The 20,950-nt window shown below is 41.1% G+C and overlaps 1 protein-coding gene across 1 annotated transcript in view; it reads left to right on the top strand.

Moving 5' to 3' along the window:
- The window catches only part of LOC125284313 (vasoactive intestinal polypeptide receptor 2-like), a 27,195-nt gene extending 17,567 nt beyond the window's left edge, over window positions 1-9,628 (top strand). The window contains exons 11-14 of the mRNA XM_048228221.1: window positions 1,083-1,209; window positions 6,089-6,130; window positions 8,230-8,266; window positions 9,519-9,628. Coding sequence (XP_048084178.1) covers window positions 1,083-1,209; window positions 6,089-6,130; window positions 8,230-8,266; window positions 9,519-9,628 — 316 coding nt within the window. The remainder of the gene's footprint in view (window positions 1-1,082; window positions 1,210-6,088; window positions 6,131-8,229; window positions 8,267-9,518) is intronic.
- The last annotated feature ends 11,322 nt before the right edge of the window (window positions 9,629-20,950 follow it).

Raw genomic sequence — 20,950 nt, 5'->3', positions numbered from 1 at the left:
ACTCAGAAAGCAATCTTCTGACATTCCAGAACAAGTGTAATTGAGCTCAACGCAAATCAAACCAGCTAATAGGCTAACTGAAATAACACCATGCCAATCTCTAGGTGTGTGTGTGTGTGATTAGCTAGTATGGCTAACTGAAATAACACCATGCCAATCTATAGGTGTGTGTGTGTGTGTGTGTGTGATTAGCTAGTTTGGCTAACTGAAATAACACCATGCCAATCTCTAGGTGTGTGTGTGTGATTAGCTAGTATGGCTAACTGAAATAACACCATGCCAATCTATAGGTGTGTGTGTGTGTGTGTGATTAGCTAGTATGGCTAACTGAAATAACACCATGCCCATCTCTAGGTATGTTGAAGGGTATGTGATAATGTGGGGCTATTTTAATTCCAAAGGCCAAGGGAACTTTATCAGGATGCATAGTATCCTGGATCCATGAAATAACTGGCCTTTAAAAATAAAAATCTGCCTGCCTCTATGGGAATTTAACATAGGAGTGCCAATACTTATGACCCCTGTATTTTAAGGAAGAACATTTATTTATGATACATTATTCATTCACAATGGAAAATGGTGTCCTTAAAGGTTGAATATTTCCTCATTTTTTATTTAAGGTTTTTTTTTACTTAAGGCATTAAGATCAATTTCCAAAAGATGATGTTATATTCCTCTTTTTAGTCAACTTCAGCAGAGATGCCAATACAGGGGAGAACTGTATACTATTGCTAAATGTCGTATGTTCGTTTTGTAAATGAGTGTTGGATGTGTGTGCATACACACAGGGATGTTGTATGTTCGTTTTGTTTTTTATAATGAGGACCAGTGTTTTGACATACACCCACTAGACACTCCATTACTGGACATCACTACATTCTGTGTGTGTGTGTGTGTGTGTGTGTTTGTGTGTGTGTGTGTGTGTGTGTGTGTGTGTGTGTCTATGTGTGTGTATGTTTTCAGGTGACTGGCCAAGTCCACACTGTTGTTAATTCCGTTGTGTGTGTGTCTGTGTGTGTGTGTGTGTGTGTGGGTGTGTGCGTGTGTGTGTGGTGTGTGTGCGTGTGTGTGTATGTTTTCAGGCGACTGGCCAAGTCCACACTGTTGTTAATTCCGTTGTTTGGGATCCACTATGTGGTGTTTGTCTCTCTGAACGAAACCATGGCTGACTACAAGATCTTCTTTGATCTGGCCATCGGCTCCTTTCAGGTACACTATGTGTGTGTGTGTGTGTGGCATCCATCTTATGAATGTGTAAATGTGGCTTTGATTGTCAGTGTGTGTGTGTGTGTCTTTTCAAGTGTGTAGATGCTGTGTGTGTGTTAGTGTGTGTGTGTGTGTCTCATGCTGTGTGTGTGTTAGTGTGTGTGTGTGTGTCTCATGCTGTGTGTGTGTTAGTGCAGTGTTTCCCAAACTTTTTTTCTGGGGACCCACTTTTTAAAAATGACAGACCATCGTGACCCATTTCACTTCAAATCTACCCGGCAACCACCAATATTGTTTTAGGCCACCGGTTCTCCAACTTTTCTATGCCTCCCCCAACCATACATTGCTATAGGATCTAGATAGATAGATCCTGCTTTGAAAATGGTTGTGTTTGCATTTTGAGCACCATCAGCGTAAAAAGTTGGAAATGACTACTGAAAAGATACGTTTTTTTTTTTTTAAGTATATTTTTTTGGCCTTTTTATGCTTTTTTAATGATAGGACAGTGGAGAGTGACAGGAAGTGAATGGGAGAGAGAGCAGGGGTGGGATCCGGAAAGGACCACGGGGCGGGAATCGAACCCGGGTCGCTGGCATACGGTGCAGGTGCCCCAGCCAGTTGCGCCACAGCTGGGGCCTGAAAAGATACGTTTTAATGCGCATTCGAGAGTTTGGGGAAATTCTCGCATGTTGCGCAGTCGTCATTCGTCAGCATTTAAGCTATGATATGTGCAAAGTAGTGGCATTACCATTATAGTAAGAACAATATAGATGGGCAGTTCCAGTGTTATGGATGTGACAGTTGGACTCATATTGGTAAACAAAATGCCTTAGAGTGGGGGCAACATTAGTATCAGTGAATTAATTTGCATAACTTTTAATGCAACCTCTGTCCTCTGAATACTGAGAAATCCTCAAATTTCATATAATCAATTTCATCTTAAGAATACAAGGCATTTTATCAGCGTTATGGATGTGACATGAAATGGACACACTTTTGTGAGAGATTACAGGTTTTCTACAAACTCTGTGAATTTTGAAGGAAACTGCCGAAACCATGATATATGTAGCATGAAGGAGACTTGAATGAACACAAAAAGTGTGTTTTTGAAACTATGCGTCATTTTCGTAATGCATTATGTAGGAAAAACTGGCGTTATGGATGTGACGGTTTCACGTTATGGATGTGACGTGTCTGAACCAGTCCTCGACAAACTACATAAAACACATAATTAAGTAGTGAATTTTGATATGAAACAATTGAAATAGTAATCATGAAAAACTAGCAATGAAAGTATTGCTTCCTCAGTGCCCACTAAGATCCACAGGAAGAATCAGGACTACAAGTCATTTAAAATATAAAAGGAATTAATTTTTTTCTTTTACCGTCATCAATTTTGGTCAGTGATTCCCGGGTTACTGAAACACCAGGGAACATGATACTTGGTGGCCACTCCCCTAAATAACTAGCCCTACCTGAACCGTTGCACCCAAGATGACAAAATATTTATGGTATGTTAGTCTCAAGAGCCCGCATGAACCTAACCCATACCCACTCATTTGTGATTTGCACACATAAAGTACATGCACACGCACATGCGCACACACACACACACGCACGCACAGTCGCACACATACAGACAGGCAAGCACACACACACATAAACACATACAGACAGGCAAGCAAACACCCACCCACATGAATGCAGACACATAAACACACACACACAGGCACGCACGCATGTGGGCATGCAAACACACACGCACACACACACACACATAAACACAGGCACGCATACGCACATGCACACACAGACACACACAAAAAAACACAGACACACACACACACACTCTTATAAACAAAAGCAAACTCACATATGCACACACTCATTTACATGCACATGAGTTGCAGGAGTAGGAGATGGAGACAAATTGACAAAGCGTGATTTATTTTTTTTGAAGAGAATATGCAGGACTGAGAGGCGGTCATATTTTGTACCGCTATGTGGTACATCTAGTTTATTGCTGCCCTTACTCATGTTACTCTGTGGGTATTAGCTACAGAGGACCTGACACTTCAAATGCTGGCATATCGCGTCACATTTCAAATTAAACTGTGTTAAGCAGACGTGAACGGCAGGCTGAACAGATCTGCAACAGAAGGAGGTTGCTATGTTAACTCCAGCTGCAAAGTCAGCCATCTTCACCAGCTAACACGATAATCCAGTTACTGTACAACATTAGTATGACAGTTACAGGAAGATAATCGCTCAGATTTTTGTTATTAGGCCACTTGAAAATAGGCTATGGCTAGGCTAATCACTGGAGATATTTTAATATTATGTTTGTTTTGCTAATGGTTAGGCAAGGCCTTCCTGTGGTTTTGATCAACCTAATAATCTTTGAAATGTCAGTTGTAAACACTAGGCCTAAGTTGAAATGTGTTGAAACTGACATGCCACCAGAACAGACGTTTTATCGGCTTTGAGGTATAATAAAGTCCCCAGTCTTGTAAATTCACATTATGTAACATCCATAACGTCACATTCATAACGCAGCATTAAAGGTTTTAAAAGTAAGAAAGGGGCACAATTTGGTCATCACACTTTACAATGATATAAATCAGCTTTGCACAGACACTATGGACATTGTCGCATCAACACTGTATGTGTAGCATAAACTTTTCCTATAAAACGTTATGGATGTGACATGGCCATGGAACTTGCTGACTTAAAAACAAAAGCCTTACAAATGTAAGGAGTTGTGCTCTTAAAGGCAAGCTGAGCATAGACATTACTCTACCATTCCTTTGTCAATCTGGAATTTGTCAAATGACACAATTTGTTTAAACATTGGGGCCATTTATCCACTTTTGAAATATGTATAATATTACCATGTGAAAAATGTTGTTTCTGTATGGTTTCACACCATATTTATGATGTAAAAAGAGTGTCATTCTCCATCAAATTCAATACGATCAGTTACAAACAATAAAATATAGACCTAAATGAAGATTTTAACAACAGTTCTATTTGCGTATACACAACTTTTTTTTCCATGGTAAGCATGACCTTTGCATGGAATTACCCTCCTGTATTTCTAAAAAAAAATGTTGTAGGCTACGTTGCGTTGCAGACAAATGGGTCCATAACACTGTGGACGTCAATTCCGATGTAAACAGCAAATAACTCAAGTCGTTATACTGTATTGTTGTATTATATTATATTGTATAGTCGTTCTATCAGAACAAGAGGCTTTTGCGCAATAGCCGAAGAATGCGCCTTTACTTTGGAGTTAGCGAGGTAGAAAACGAGAGTAATATTGTTTAAAATGTTCATTTAAATTGTAGCCTAATATAATGCACTGTTGTGCATTTTAAATCAGAAATAAGAATGTGAGAAGGTTGCTATTAACTTTAAAGATCTATAATCGAAACTATCTACATGCAAATTGAATGGCCTTATGTCCGGTCTGTCTGCTTTAGTTGACAGCACGGTCACTAGATTTTAATCGGTAAAGTTGAGGAACTGGTATCTGTTAATGTTCGTGCAAATAGGCGGATTCATATCCCTTGTAGTTTGCAACTGTGAGGTACATGGCGCCCCACAGAACGGTTTCATTTTGAGAGGTAGATATCCATGCTCTGGCACCCCCTCTGCGATGCATTCGTCCCCCAGTTTCATGTGCCAGTTTCATGAGCTAACTACATCCTAATAGAAAACTGTTAGCTTTCCTGGTATCAAATGACAAATGGTATCAGTTAGGCCTATAACACAACATACATTGTGCTGGCGACCCAAATAAAATCTCCTGCGACCCACCTGTGGGTCGCGACCCAGACTTTTGGAAACAATGTGTTAGTGTGTGTGTGTCTGTCTCATGCTGTGTGTGTGTTAGTGTGTGTGTTAGTGTGTGTGTGTGTGTGTCATGCTGTGTGTGTGTTAAACGTTCCACATACTTGACCCACCCGACCGGTAACGCGACAATGTGATGTCACAGAAGCGCCGTAACCATTTATACTCGCGTGTCGTGGTCACGACACTAGTTGCAATATTCTCCTCAACCGAGGTGTCGCTGTTGTGAAAAGATTAACGCTAACTACGTTACACAACAGAAGAAGCTGCGTTAAGAAACACTAGTAGCAGAGAATGTAAACGGGCTCTGCTATTAGCTAGCCTCTGTGATGGTACTTCAGACTTTGGTTGCTATTATTCACAACTACCACCATCATTATCATCTAGTTTCCAAGGTGTGCGCACAGGTAGATAGATAGATGGATATATAGATAGATACTTTAGTCATCCCGAGGGAAATTTTAATAATTTAAACAGTTTAGTTAGCTGGCTAGCTAGCTAGCAGCTGGCTGAGTTTGTGTAATTTCCTGAAGTGGAAAGAGATCTTGTTCAGGCCTTAATAGATATCCTTTGTTTGAAAATAAATTGTTTCTATTCTTTCCTCTTAATTCCATGAGTTGCAACTCTCGCTGGTAACTTTGTTAACTTATCCAGCAAACTATTAAAAATTCACGACTGTAACAAAACACTGCAACTCTCGCTTGCCCTCGAACTAGTCCATCTTCCTGTTTCCGCTTTGTCGTGCTCGTCTAAAAAAAATTAGTGGTGCGCTACCTCGCGCTACCTGGCTAAAATCCTGGCGTGCCAGCAAGATCTACGTCATTTTGACGTCACGGTGTCGCGCTACCGGGTCGGGTGCGTCGAGTATGTAGAAGCCCTTAGTGTGTGTGTGTGTGTGTGTGTGTGTCTCATGCTGTGTGTGTGTGTTAGTGTGTGTGTGTGTGTGTGTGTGTGTCTCATGCTGTGTGTGTGTGTGTGTGTGTGTGTGTCTCATGCTGTGTGTGTCTCATGCTGTGGTTTCACATTGCAGGGTTTGGTGGTGGCCATCTTGTACTGTTTCTTGAACACTGAGGTAAGTCTTTATCTGAGTGTGACACAACAGTCTCTCTCTCTCTTTCTGCCCCTCTCTCTCTCTCTCTTTCCGCCCTCTCTCTCTCTCTCTCTCTCTCTCTCTCTCTCTCTCTCTCTTTCTGCCCCCCCCTCTCTCTCTTTCCAGTGTTACACGGAAAACAGCTGAGCAGCACTAAGTAGAGCGCCAAAGTGATTGTGACTGATTATGCAAGTAGCGAATTCTCTCTCTCTCTCCCTCTCTCTCGCAATTCAATTCAATTCAACAAGCTTTATTGGCATGAATGTAAATTTTACAGTGTTGCCAAAGCATTCAATACAACAATAATAGTAATATAGATAATAATAATAGTAATACAAATAATAATAATAATAATAATAATAATAATAATGATAATAATAATAATAATGAAAATAACACCTGGCTTTTAAATGAACAGAAAAAAAAATATATATATATGGATTATTATGTTATTGATCATGTAACATGGGCTGTTCTCTCAGGATGTGGCAGGATTGGATGTACTCAGCAGCTAGGTGGACACAACTGTCTACTTCCCGCAGGAGGAATGATAGTTTTTGTTCATTGTTTGTGTCAAGAAATTCGGGACAGATATCTGCGATTTTTGTAAAATATTCTTCCCTTAAAAGTTTGTATAATTTGCATTCAGTTAAAAAATTTTGTTCATTTTCCACTACATCAGGCCATCCTTAAAAATATTTTCGTTTGCCGTAACCCGACCGACCCTGTCAATTTAGAACCGACCCAAATATTTATTTTTTTCCCCTTTTAGTCCGACCGACTTGCCGGTTGTAAACTTGCGTTAATACCGACCGATTGTTTTTTTTTTACTCTAAACAACCAATACAAATGCAATAAAATAATATTTCTTTTAGTAGGCCCAAGTATTGTGAATATAAATTGCCTACATGCAAACGTGGCTCACTTAAATCTCTACACCATTGGTTTTACGCATGTCACACTATGGCCTACGCTTCGTTTCATTCACACAAACTGATAATGCTTTTACTTGGCATGAAGTTCTGGAAGAACTGTGGCCAGATCTTTTCTCATCCCTTCTCCCCCCCTAGTCTAACGGTGACCGTGTCGGAGTATAGAAATTGGTTGTGGTCTATTTAGCATTTCTCAAAATATGGGTCCATAACATGGAGACTGATGGTCCATGGAGTCGTGGAGTGAAATTTGGCCCGGTGCTTCATTTGATAATTTGCTGCGTAGTTGATCAAGAAACCGCGGATCGACGAAAAAAATAAAACAAACGTTTCTGCTATCGATGTCATTAAACATGGAGCCCTACAATTAAGTGGTATGAGCATTCATTCAATGCTTGGCGTCTGCGTGAGAGAAACTGAAACTAATCGATAGCGTTGGTATCAAAGCTCCGCTTCAACCTGTTGGAAGGCTATTTATTTATTCATTTAACGAAACTTAATAGAACGACGTTGTTTTTTGGAACTTCCTTAGAAACAGAGCAGAGACTGTATAATACACTGTATAGCATTGAGTATTGTAGGCCTATAGTCAAATTTCAATATAACGTGGCCAAGAGCTTGTAGCCTTCTTTCTGGGTACATGTAGATGAGCCCTATGACCCCAAAGTCTGCCATGACCGGGCCTCAGGTCAAAGAAGTTTGAGAAAGGCTGGTCTATATAACCTGCATCAGAATGAGGTTTGCAATGGTTAGCCTGAAGGTGCGGGTTGAAGACCCAGTCAGTTACGATCCACGATATGCACATTTGTGTAAATTCATTCCTAGTAATCACCATGACCAAAATTGTACTTTTTTTACTTTGAATCTTGAAAAAAAAAAAAAAATATTGACCTACCTACCGACCCATTTTTAATTTTGTTTGGCTGTTACTGCAAACAAAAATATTTTTAAGGATGGCCTCACTGCAGTGAGCACACATCCTCTTTTCAGGGGCCAGCCAGGTTTGCCTGTGTCGCCCCTTTTCAATTTTTTTCTCTCTCTATATATATATACACATACATAGAGATCTCTATCTCTCTCTCTCCTTCTCTTCATCCTTCGTTCTCCCTACCACTCCACCCATTTTTATCTCTCCGTTTTGATTGACAGGTCCAGGGGGAGCTGAAGCGGAGATGGAGGAGGGAGGGCCTGACCCGCCCCCCACACACACTCTCGTTTTCCCACAATGCATCAGTGCGCAGCAACCAGTCCGCCACACGACAGCGAGCACAGTCCCTCCAGCAGAGCGAGAGAGAGACCACCGTCCTCTAGAGAGAGAGAAGAGAGAGAGAGAGAGAGAGAGAGAGAACCGTCCTCTAGAGAGAGATTAGGAGAGAGAGAGAGAGAGAGAGAGAGAGAGAGAGAGAGAGAGAGAGAGAGAGAGAGAGAGAGAGAGAGAGACAGCACCATCTTCTACAGAGAGGGGGAGAAAGGGAGGGAGAGAGACCAGGGAGGGAGAGAGACCCTCAAGCACATAACAGGGGATACCCAAATACCCCTCAAGCACATAACAGGGGATACCCAAATACCCCTCAAACACAACAAGGGATACCCAAATACCCCTCAAACACAACAGGGGATACCCAAATACCCCTCAAACATAACAGGGGATACCCAAATACCCCTCAAGCACACGACAAAGGATACCCAAATACCCCTCAAACACACAACAGGGGATACCCAAATACCCCTCAAACATAACAGGGGATACCCAAATACCCCTCAAGCACATAACAGGGGATACCCAAATACCCCTCAAACATAACAGGGGATACCCAAATACCCCTCAAACACAACAAGGGATACCCAAATACCCCTCAAACACAACAGGGGATACCCAAATACCCCTCAAACATAACAGGGGATACCCAAATACCCCTCAAGCACACGACAAAGGATACCCAAATACCCCTCAAACACACAACAGGGGATACCCAAATACCCCTCAAACATAACAGGGGATACCCAAATACCCCTCAAGCACACGACAAAGGATACCCAAATACCCCTCAAACACACAACAGGGGATACCCAAATACTCCGACAGATAAGACGCCACACACACACTACCCATCACAACTGGGCAGACAGTAGAGACCCCAGGAGAGGCCCAACAACTACGCCACCAGGAGAGGACCAACAACTACGCCACCAGGAGAGGCCCAACAACTACACCACCAGGAGAGGCCTGCACCAACAACTACACCAACCACCGTAACTGGACCCACACCTGCACCACCATAGCGACGGCAGCCAGGGACACTCACCTGTGCCGAGGCACTCAGTGGAGCAGGAGGCCCAACCAGCACAGAACTCAGACATTCAACAAATACTCAGCCTTATCTGTGCATGTTGATATTTTAATCCTGCATGAGATGAGCCCACTGGCTGTCCCCCAGGTTACAAAGAGCTAGCGCTCCCATCCACCAAACTAGAAGAGCTAGCGCTCCCATCCACCAAACTAGAAGAGCTAGCGCTCCCATCCACCAAACTAAAAGAGCTGAGCTAGTGCTCCCATCCACCAAACTAGAAGAGCTAGCGCTCCCATCCACCAAACTAAAAGAGCTGAGCTAGCGCTCCCATCCACCAAACTAGAAGTGCTAGCGCTCCCATCCACCAAACTAAAAGACGTGACTCAAGGTAGAAACTCAGGAGGGATGCTTATTTGGTTAAAATCAGAACTCCTACCCTCACAGTAGAAAGAATCAAAAAATTACAGAATAATTTGTGGCTGAAATCAAAAGAGAAACCATACTGAGACACCTCCAAACCTCTTCCTCTGCTCGATGTGTATGTCCCTAATTGAGTCCCCTTACTGCATGTGTATGCCCCTAATTGAGTCCCCTTACTGCATGTGTATGCCCCTAATTGAGTCCCCTTACTGCAATGAAGATTTTTTATTCATTACAGGAGATAACATCCATTTCTCTTCTTACTCCTCCAGACAGAACTATGACACAATGCCCATGATAAGAGCTGTTGCGGCTCTGCCCAAGCCTGGGTCTGTGCATGCGGATGACTCCTGGGTCTGTGTGTAGTCAATGGTAGTGTGGGTGACTCCTGGGTCTGTGTGTAGTCAATGGTACAGTAGGCTGCAGGTGACTCCTGGGTCTGTGTGTAGCCAATGGTAGAGTAGGCTGCAGGGTGACTCCCTGGGTTAGTGCGCCTATGGCTCAGCTCTTGGCAGTAGCACTGTGGATTACGCCATAACAGACTTAAACATGAGCTTTCTGAGAGCCTACCATCATAGTAAAGAAGGAGTTAATTTGGCCGTATACCATCTACACAAGATATTCCACCATGTGGCTCAAATTTCAAATATGCCCACAATTAAAAACAAACAAAAGAAATCATTGGATTAATTCTGAATGCAAAAAAACATAGAAATAGCCTAAGGAAATTATCCAACCAAAAACACCAGCAACCAGACAACCTAGATATATATAGGTCCCAGTTAAAAATTGGTTTCTCTGTGTTTTTAGCAGCCCCTGCAACATGCTAGTCCACTGTAGCCTATAAGCCTTGTACATACTGTAATGTTAAACATAGTTTTGGATTCAGTGGCAAGATTTCTTGATTGTACAGTGCCTGTCTCTTAGTAATGTTTTAAAATGAGAGCTTCGTCAGCTGGCAGTAGGCTACTTTGTCGGCAGTCATGAGAAGTTCGCTTGCTAACAGAACATAAATATGCTGCCCAAAAACCTCGTGAATAGTTCAGATAGTTTTTTTACTACACTAACGAGGTTGAAATATAGCCTTTGCCTACAGCATCTCCTTAACAGTAATGTTAACAAAGGCAGGAGTAATGATGCAACGGTTTTCCTTTAGAAATCTTTTTTATTGAATCAAAGTTGTAGCCTACTACAGACATTCGATGAAGTGTTCTGCAATGAGTCTGTTTTTAACCCAGCTAAAAGATAGCCCAGTAAATTAACTAAACTTATCCCAGTAGCAAACAGTTTTTCTGGGTGTAGGCTACTTTGAAACTTCTGCGGGGTAACGGGAGCATTTGTTTTTAAAACATAGGCCTAACTTGCATCTTTCCATTCCAACCATTATTAGGCCTAGGCCTATTGTTATCATTTTTTGCAAGGTGTTGCTCCTGGCAAGACTTGTTTATAAGACGTTTGGTGATTAATTGATATCTGTTTTGGGACACGTTAAACTTTCTTTATACACGGGTTTCCCGTTTACCAACAAAACTAGATGCGCGCGCAGCCGTGGGGCAGAAGACCCTTGGAGGCTGTCCACAACGTTATAAACTTAACCTAAATAGTCGGCTGCTGTAAGCTACAATCAGAGTTTTATTGTATACCCTTGTTGTCTCAATGATAATAACAGCTCATTTCAGACTATATTTCAAAGTTTGCCGTTCATTTGCATTATTAATATAACATCGTATTTTGTCATTTTTGGCGGAGACATGCATTCCGTTAGGGATATTGAACATATTTAACATTCTCTAACCATTGTGATTTCGAATTGGTGCAGTTTTCAGCACAAAAACTCATTTTATTCTTTTGCTCTTTTGCATTGCTCTATGCTGTTCTATGGTGCTTTCTGCCTCTTGGTTGCACACGCATGTTTTCGTGACGTTGCATAGAAATCCATGTATAATGAGGGCATAAAATGACTTGTTGACGCTTTGGGACATTAAGCTGCGTTAAGCTTTTTCACGTTAAGGATTGTATGTCCTTAATGTATTTATATATTTAGGCTTCTTGCGCAAACCCTGGATACTTTTATTGCCACACAACAATATTGGTGGTATTTGTTACATCTTCAAAAATTATTTGTTAGCTTCAAAAAGCACCGCTTCAGAAAGCTGCACTGCTTGTGAAAGAAGGGGGTGGGGAAGGGGAGCTTGCAGCCAAGTGTCGGAAAAATGCATACAACACAGAACCCGCTTATCGCATTAGTCACTGACAGTAGACACGCTTCCAGCCTAATGACTTTCACACATTTTGAATGATTTACAGTAGGCCTAGACACATTAGCGCTCCACGTGTAGAGACTGTGCAGAATACAATGTGTGAATGATGCTCAATGATTTGCCAATAGCCTATAATAGTCTTCTGCTGGGTTGCATGTACTGTATAGCCTACAGTTTTGCTGTACATGTTTTCAGCCTTTATTGGTTAAATGACCATTTTTATTACGAAAATATTTCTTAACTTCAAAAACTTAGTGTCATTCAGACTCAACCCTCTTGTTGCTTTGATATATTTTTCGTTGTCGTTTAAACGTCGGCAAGCAGGCATGTTGCGGTTGCAATTTAAGTGAAATTTCTACAGTAGGCCTACAATATCCCAATATTGTATTGTGTTTGGTAATGGCTCAACTGTCTCTGAAAAGGCATTTTTGGCATTCTGAAATGAAAAGGCATTTTTTTTGCGAAAAACCTTTTTTATTTGGATTTCGATTCAAATCAACGAGTTGGCTGATTGCAAATGACACGTCAAGTCCATTTCAAGTCAATGTAAAATGGAAGCAGGAGCAGTAGGGGATCCCATAGCCCTGGGAAGATCACATTCCAGTTGGTCCTCCATTTAAGGCTATGACCTGCTCAATGACTTTGTCCAGGTGATCTAGTTATTGCAGACCTTTGTGGGGAGTTTGTAGACTAACTCTATGGGGGTTCAGATCCGGCGACTCTGCCGTTGTTGGCACCCAGTTGATCCCCTCACTCTGAATGCAGGCTTTGACATTGGTAGCGGTGTGTTTTGGATCATTGTCTTGGAAGAATCTATGTGTAGACATGAGGAAACGCTCTATCAAGTATGGACCGGCAACTTTTTTGATGATCTCTTCCGCGTAGAACTGTTGATCCATAATACCATCAAAAATGAGAAGTGGGCCCTGGCCACAACGCGAAATTCCACCCCAGACGTGCAGTTTGACCGGGTGCTTAACTCTACGTATTGCCATGCCCCTAAAGTTTGTCTTTCTCCAGCACTGCAATGCAAAACGTTCCAATGCCACTGTTGACTCATCGGTGAAGAGAACGTCATCAGACTTTTCACCAGCAGTCTTCCATTCTTGCGCTTGACGTAGACGCAATTCTTTGTTTTTTCTCCGGGTCAGTGGGATAAATCTGGGCTTCCCAAAGTGCCAGCCAAGAGCCCGGACTGCCTTTCTCACTGTGCTTAAACACATCGTTTATCTGCGGATTTATTTTTTGCATTATTTTGAATATGACTCGCTCCAGTCTCAACAGCACGTCTACTTTTTCCACACGCATCTAAGTTCTAACACACATCCCCTCTCGCTTTCTCTCTCTCCATCCCTGCGCACGGGGCTCTCTTAAAAGAGCTGCACCATTTTACAACAATTGCATCTACATTTTCATATTAGAATGTTTTGTCAAGTGTAAGCTTAAACAACGTGATCAATTTAAGTTCCCGTACCCCCGCTGAAAGTCTCATGCGCTTATCGTTACACTATCAAATCTATAAGTAACCGTGACAAATAGGGTATAAGATATATAAACTCACTCTATTGTATTATCATATATGTTTGCTAATGGCTCAACTTTCTCTGATTGTTCTACTGACTTGGACTGACTTGGAAACTGTGTCATGGAAGCAGTAAGTCAAGTCGCATCAAAAGTATTACAGTAGTAGTGGCAGAACTCCCAAGTGACACCTTGTGGTTGTTTATGTCAACTGCAGTTTCTGCCATTTCTGCTGAGAAAAAAACAGTGCCATTTCTGCTGAGAAAATGGGGTGCGTGATTAATGAAGGAACCCGTCCAAACTTAACCGGGACCCATTGTATATAGATATACAGGCTCTATATAGATATACGGGCTCTCTATAGATATACGGGCTCTATATAGATATACGGGCTCTACATAGATATATGGGCTCTATATAGATATACGGGCTCTATATAGATATACGGGCTCTATAGATATATAGATATACGGGCTCTATATAGACCCTTTCAAGAGAGTTCCATTATCAGCATCATAGTTGGCCCCACAAGGCTTCCTCGTGGCTACGGCCGAACAACACCCGTGGGAATATCCATGACCAACCCCACTCTCACTCGTGCTATATTGCTTAAACATTCCATATGTTATCTTAATGCAGAGGAAGTAGATTGAGAGCCAAATAGAACGTTCAAGCATTGTTTTTGTTTTTATTGTTGAAAGGGTCTATAGATATACGTGCTCTATATACAGGCTCTCTATAGATATACGGGCTCTATATAGATATATGGGCTCATAGATATACGGGCTCTATATAGATATACGGGCTCATAGATATACGGGCTCTATATAGATTTACGGGCTCGATATACGGGCTCTATATAGATATCAGTGTTGCGCGGTCTGCCCAAAATTAAGCGGTCGCCCGCGGTTATGAGTCATAAACAAAATATTTTAATGATATTCGGGTCACTTGCGGGCGGGTCAGTTAAAATGAATTAAATATATATTTTCTACAAATAGGCCTACTTAAAATATCACGAGAAGGCTAGCATCAATAAAGCATCAATGCAGTAAAGTCAACAGTAAAGAAGCTGAAGACGCGAGTTAAAATAATAAAAAGACACCCCTTCAGGAAAAGCGATATAGGCTATGAGAAATATTGGGAAAAGTTCTTAAAGAAGATGACAAGTTATGGTCTATGTAGGCCTACTTCTTGCGAAGCCATTTAAAAGTATGACAGCCAAAATGGGCAGCCTGCAGGAATAAATGTTATGGCACAGACTACACAGCCATATCTACCGGTATGTATAGGTTCGCGCATGCATAAAAGTTACCTTAGTCCATTGTGTTTGTGACTTTAAACAGTGGATGTGCTTTAGTAAAGCTTTGTGCTTCATTCAGCATTATAAACCAGTTCTTACGCTAACGTTTTGACCAGCAATGTACAGTATCTCTTGCCTACCTTGCCTCACCATTTCTGTTTTCGAAAGAAAGAAGTATGTCCATGGCCAAATCTTATCCTAGTGTTCTAATCCAGTTCTTTCTCATTCTCTCTCCTGCTAAACATTATGTCCTGCATGCCTACTGCGTGTAGTTCTACTGACCACTCTGTTTGTTTTACAGAAACAGAATGGTCTACTGTCACACTGCATGCAGGCTATAACCAAAAGCACACATTTTGTAAATGTTCTAATCCTTGGGATCATGGTGTTTGGTATAATTTTTTCCTAATTAATATTCCTGCATGGGTCCGAGTTGCATAAAGTTTCCTCTGTTTGTTTTACGGGTTGACACTAAAATATCGGGCGACCGCGGGCCGCTTGTGACCAAACCCGCACAACGCTGATAGATATACGGGCTCGATATAGATATATAGATATACGGGCTCTATATAGCCATTTGGTCTCTGCATTTATCCCAATCCGTGAAGTGTACACACAGTGAGGTGAAGCACACACTAATCCCGGCGCAGTGAGCTGCCTGCATTTCTTGAATTTCCCCTTGAGGATCAATAAAGTATCTATCTATCTATCTATCTATCTATCAACAGCGGCGCTCGGGGAGCAGTGAGGGGTTAGGTGCCTTGCTCAAGGGCGCTTCAGCCGTGCCTACTGGTCAGGGTTCGCACCGGCAACCCTCCGGTTACAAGTCCAAAGCGCTAACCAGTAGGCCACGGCTGCCCCCGGCTCTATATACTGAATGCCTCAAGAGGTATAAAAATACAATGAGGGCAAAGAAAAATAAATATATACAAACAAAGCCAACTAAATTATATAGAATAATCCCTCAACTCAAACAAATTCTGGGACAACTGGAAACATTAAACAAAAGGCCTCACAATGATTTAGCTGGTGCTACATGGAGAGAGCATTTCACTCTAAATTGTGACCATCAACAAATATCTGACAGATTGGAAAACTTTAAAATTACCATAAAGGATAATCAAATTCCACTGGGTTTCCAATAAGCCAGAAAGAGCTTGTGGAAAAGCTACACAAACTACAGCCAAGAAAGGCCTGTGCTGTAGACGGCATTCTGAAGGAGACGCTAGTGCACAGACCTCACATTTCAATTGGCTACTCTAAAGCTCTTCAGTCTCATATTACATGTAGGACACTTCCCTGACCTACCTGAGCACACTAAAAGAGCCAAAACTCATGGAAACCTCAGGAAAACCATGGCAATGTACAGACTACAGTACAATGAACAAACTACAGGCACGTTCAGTCTCTCCATTGAAGAGGGCAGATAGAGCCAGGACACAGGCAGACCTGGCTGTCCAGAGAGGAGAGGCAGGACACGGGCAGACCTGGCTGTCCAGAGAGGAGAGGCTGTGCTCACACTGGAGCTTGTGAGCTGTGGAGACAGAGCTGCACTTCTTAACAGAATGCCCAAAATATGAGGAAATACAGACATTATTATTCAATAAATTAAATTCAACCCTCCCTGAGTTTCAAACCTGGACAAATGAGGCTAAATTGCCTTACATCCTCGGAGAGCATAGGCGTGCATACATAGACACTAGGTGGTGCTAAAGCACTAGGAAGTTTGCCCTTTATCAACGAAAATGCCCTTTTGAAACTTTTTTTTAAATTATTAATATTAAGATTTTACTGAGGTCGGTTTTGAAATCCTGAGCCATTAAAAACGACTGAAACAATGCCCCGAAATGAGCCACCTCCTTGCGCACACCCGACCAGCCTCTCTCTCTTCCTTTGTCACGTGAACTCACGCGGTCGCACGCAGGGCACGCCAGATGCGCAGCACCATAGCAGCTCAGTAAGCGTCTTCAGATAGCAGGCATGGTCGCTGACAGGCTGCTTCTCCCGTGCCCCATCAGCCATGGTAACTTACAGATCAAGTAAAATCTTACAGTTTGCCCTCTAAGCCCAACATGTAATAATTTTGTTGTGCGGTAAAATGTCTCATTCAGCACCAAACAAGTATTTTTGCCGAGTGGTCACCTGATAAACTAGTTAGATGAAGCTAGATAAAGTTTTACGCTGTAGCCCAAATCAATGACAGATAACGTGACGACCACATACAAATAATTTCGGTAGATTTTGCAAATTTATGTGTGTAAGGGACCGATCAGTGAGGCATGAGGACACAAGGAGGTTTGGTTCAAAATGGAGGGTTTTTATTACCCAAAAAATGATCAAAACTGACAAAGTCTACAAACTGATAATTAGGCCTATAAAAGAGGTCAACCAAAAGTATAATGGCACTAAAGACACAACTGCCATGACGTAGACTGAACAAAAAACTGACCTGACACAATGTTCTTCTTCTTCTTCTTCTGTTTTTTATGGCAGTTTACAATCAGGTGTATTACCGCCATCTGCTGGACTGAGGTGCAGTTCATTTTGGGGTTTTCAAAGAAACACAATAAATCATAAAATAAACAAAATAAAATGAAATAAAAATAAAATATAGGAAAACAAAATAATCAAACAAACAAAACAAAAAGTTCTAAATCCTACTTGTTAACTGCGTGTCTTTGATAAATGACATTATGGAGCTATTTCTGCTTCCTAACCTGGGCTCTGCCAGCAATGCTTCCCAGGAGACTTTCTTAGCTGTAGTAACTAACCGCCATTTTCATTTGCTCTCTTTCCTCTTGTACACCTTAAAAGGACATGCTCCACATCTTCTCTCTCTCCACAAACCTCACAATTCCCACTTGGATGTTTCTTAATGATAAATAAATTGCTTTTTAAACCTGTGTGACCTATTCGTAATCTGTTAAACCAAAACCTCCTCCTGTCTATTTGTGTAACTATTCCTTTTCCTTGATATTTCTTGTTTCAATTAGTATAAATGTCTACCCCTTCTCTCCTTATCCCACTCAGATTGCCACATTGCATTCACTTTTTGTTTGATTATTACCTTCATCTCTGACTTACTGAGTGGAATGTTTATTTGAATTTCCTCTTCTTTTGTTGCTTCTTTTGCAAGTTTGTCAGCTTGTTCATTCCCTTCTACTCCTTTGTGTGCGGGGACCCATACAAACTGCACTGTTCTTCCCTGTTGATTAATTATAAACACCATTTGATTAATTTCATTCAGGAGGTCCTGTCTGCATGCTGATTCACCATTCTGAATAGATGTTAGTGATGACAGAGTCAGAGCAGCTTTAGGGAGCCTAGCCTCTTCTAGCCATTGCAATGCAATGATAATGGCTGCCATCTCAGCAGCAAAGATAGATATATGATCAGTAGTTCGCTTTTTGATATACATCTCAGATTCAGGAATATACACCCCAATTCCAGTCTTACCCTCAGAATCCCTTGATGCGCCTGTATATATTTTTGCAGTGTTGTAACACATAATCTCTAGATACTGCCCTACCTCTTTGTTTCTATGACTACGCTAGGAGAACATAACAACCAAGGTGGGGTTATTGCCAGAGGCAAGGTCTTGCTACAATGTCTCTATTTCCAACTGACTTGCTAATCTGTTGGCATCCCAACCAAAGCTACAGATCTGCGATCTCCCATATTCCCAACACTCATTTAGGACTTCCTTGGTAGGGTGTGATGCATTATGTCCTTTTAAATTGACCCAATAAAGCCATACACAATTTCAGGCGCCTGAGGTTTAATGGCATTTCTTCTGTCTCTACTTGTAGCGCTAGTACAGGGGATGTTCTAAACGCCCCACTACATATTCTTAGACTTTTAGCCTGCATTCTGTCCAGTTCTTTGATTTGTGTCTTTGATGCAGATTGGTACACAATACATCCATAATCAAATACTGATCTAATCAGAGCAATATAAACTCTTTTAAGGGACGTTCCTGAAGCTCCCCAGTTGTACCCTGCTAAACATTTCAATACATTATTTCCCTTTTTGCATTTCTCCAACATTTTTTGGATATGTTCCCTAAACGTTAGCTTCACATCAAGCCACACTCCCAGGTACCTAACAGTATTAACTTGCTTTAATTGTTGTCCATATAGCTTAAGTTCTATGGTAGGGTTATTCCTTTTCTTTGAAAAACAGATAACTTGTGTCTTTTCCACTGATAAATGAAAGCCCCATTCAAATGCCCATTTTTCAACCTTGTTAATAGCTAGCTGCATCTTAGCTGTAATGTTTTCAATATTGCGCCCTCTTATCCACAAAGCTCCATCATCAGCATATAATGCTCTGTTTATTCTCATATCTTCTATTGATTCAAATATATCATTAATCATTATGTTGAAAAACACTGGACTGCACACACTGCCCTGAGGTGTCCCATTTTCTATAGAATAGGTCTTGGAAAAATTAACCCCAACTCTGACTTCAATTGTTCTGTCTTTTAAAAAGTCCCTAATCCAATTGAACATCTTCCCACCAATGTTCATCCTATTCAGCTTGATCAGTAGCCCTTCCTTCCATAGCATCTCATTTGCTTTCTCTATGTCAAATAATGTGGCCAGAACTGCTTCTTTGTTATTTTGGGCTTTCCTTATCAAATTCTCCATGCAAACAGGGTCCATTGTTGTTCGTCCACTACGGAACCCGCTCTGGTGTTTGGAGAGTAGATCTTTCTTTTCAACCTCATACATTAACCTCCTAACAACCATTCTTTCCATCAGTTTACATAAATTAGATGTTAACATGGTTGGTCTATAGCTTTTAACTTCAGTTCTGTCCTTTCCTGGTTTCCCAATAGGAATCACTACAGAGTGTTTCCAACACAAAGGTAATTTACCTTGCTCCCAGATCTTGTTATAAAGTTTTAGAATCCCAGACTTGGCCACATCATCTATCTCCTTAATCATTTTGTAGCATACACCATCTTTCCCTGGTGAAGTATTCTTGACCCCATTTTAATGCCCTCTTAAGCTCACATAAAGTAAACTCCTTATCAAGTACGCTCTCACTATCTGCCTTCTCCCCTAGTAATCCTTTATTTTCCTCCATTACTTTAACTCTCCAAGATACTTCTCCGTCTGTTAAGTTTTTTGAGCTATGAACCTTGGTAAACCCTTTTGCAAGCATCTCAGCTTTCTCCTGATTAGTCACTGCCTCTACCTCCTTATTTTTAAGCACAGGTATAGAGAATTCCCTTCTAATTCCTCCCATCTTTTTAATCATTCTCCAAACATCACCCACTTTAACTTCTGCCCCTATCTTACCACAAAATTCACACCAATATGTCCTTTTAGCCTCTCTTACAACTTGTTTAACCTTTGCCTGTGCTTTTTTAAATTCTATTAAATTGGTATATGAATGGTTTGATTTAACTCTTCTGAAGGCTTTATTTCTTGATTTTACTGCTTCCTTGCAGTCATCTGACCACCAAGGTACCATTTTCCTTTTCCTCATGCCAGAAGATTTACCAATAACCTCCTCCGCTGCCTCACATAGTATATTTGTTATTTTTGAGTTGAATTCATCAATGTCACAACTCCTATCTGATATTATCTCCATCAGCTTACCACTCACTTTATAACTATACATCCCCCAGTTTGCTCTCTCATTTTCCATCTTGGAAACCAGTTATCTTCTAAACACATATTTTGATTCCCAACACTTAACCAGATAACATAATGATCGCTGCCAAGAAAACTTCCCTTTACCTCCCACTGACTAACCCCTGCTATTTGATCAGATACTATCGTAAGAGCTAACACAGATTCTGTTCCATGATATGCATCAAATCTAGTGCATCTTCCATCATTTAAACATATTAATTTATGATCATCCATAAACTCCTCAATAGTCCTCCCATTTTCATCCACTTTTGTCCCTCCCCACAGAGTGTTATGAGCATTAAAATCTCCACATAATATTACCTTTCCATTTTCGTCCTCATACATCCTATCTAGCATCTCTCTCAATATTATTTTACAAGGATTATAAAAGTTAATGATTTTAATCTTATTTTTACCTATCCATATATC

Source organism: Alosa alosa, chromosome 19 (assembly GCF_017589495.1).
Source record: "Alosa alosa isolate M-15738 ecotype Scorff River chromosome 19, AALO_Geno_1.1, whole genome shotgun sequence".
NCBI lineage: Eukaryota > Metazoa > Chordata > Actinopteri > Clupeiformes > Clupeidae > Alosa > Alosa alosa.
The sequence above is the reverse complement of the archived record's forward strand: the minus strand, read 5'-3'. Positions and strand labels throughout refer to the sequence as shown.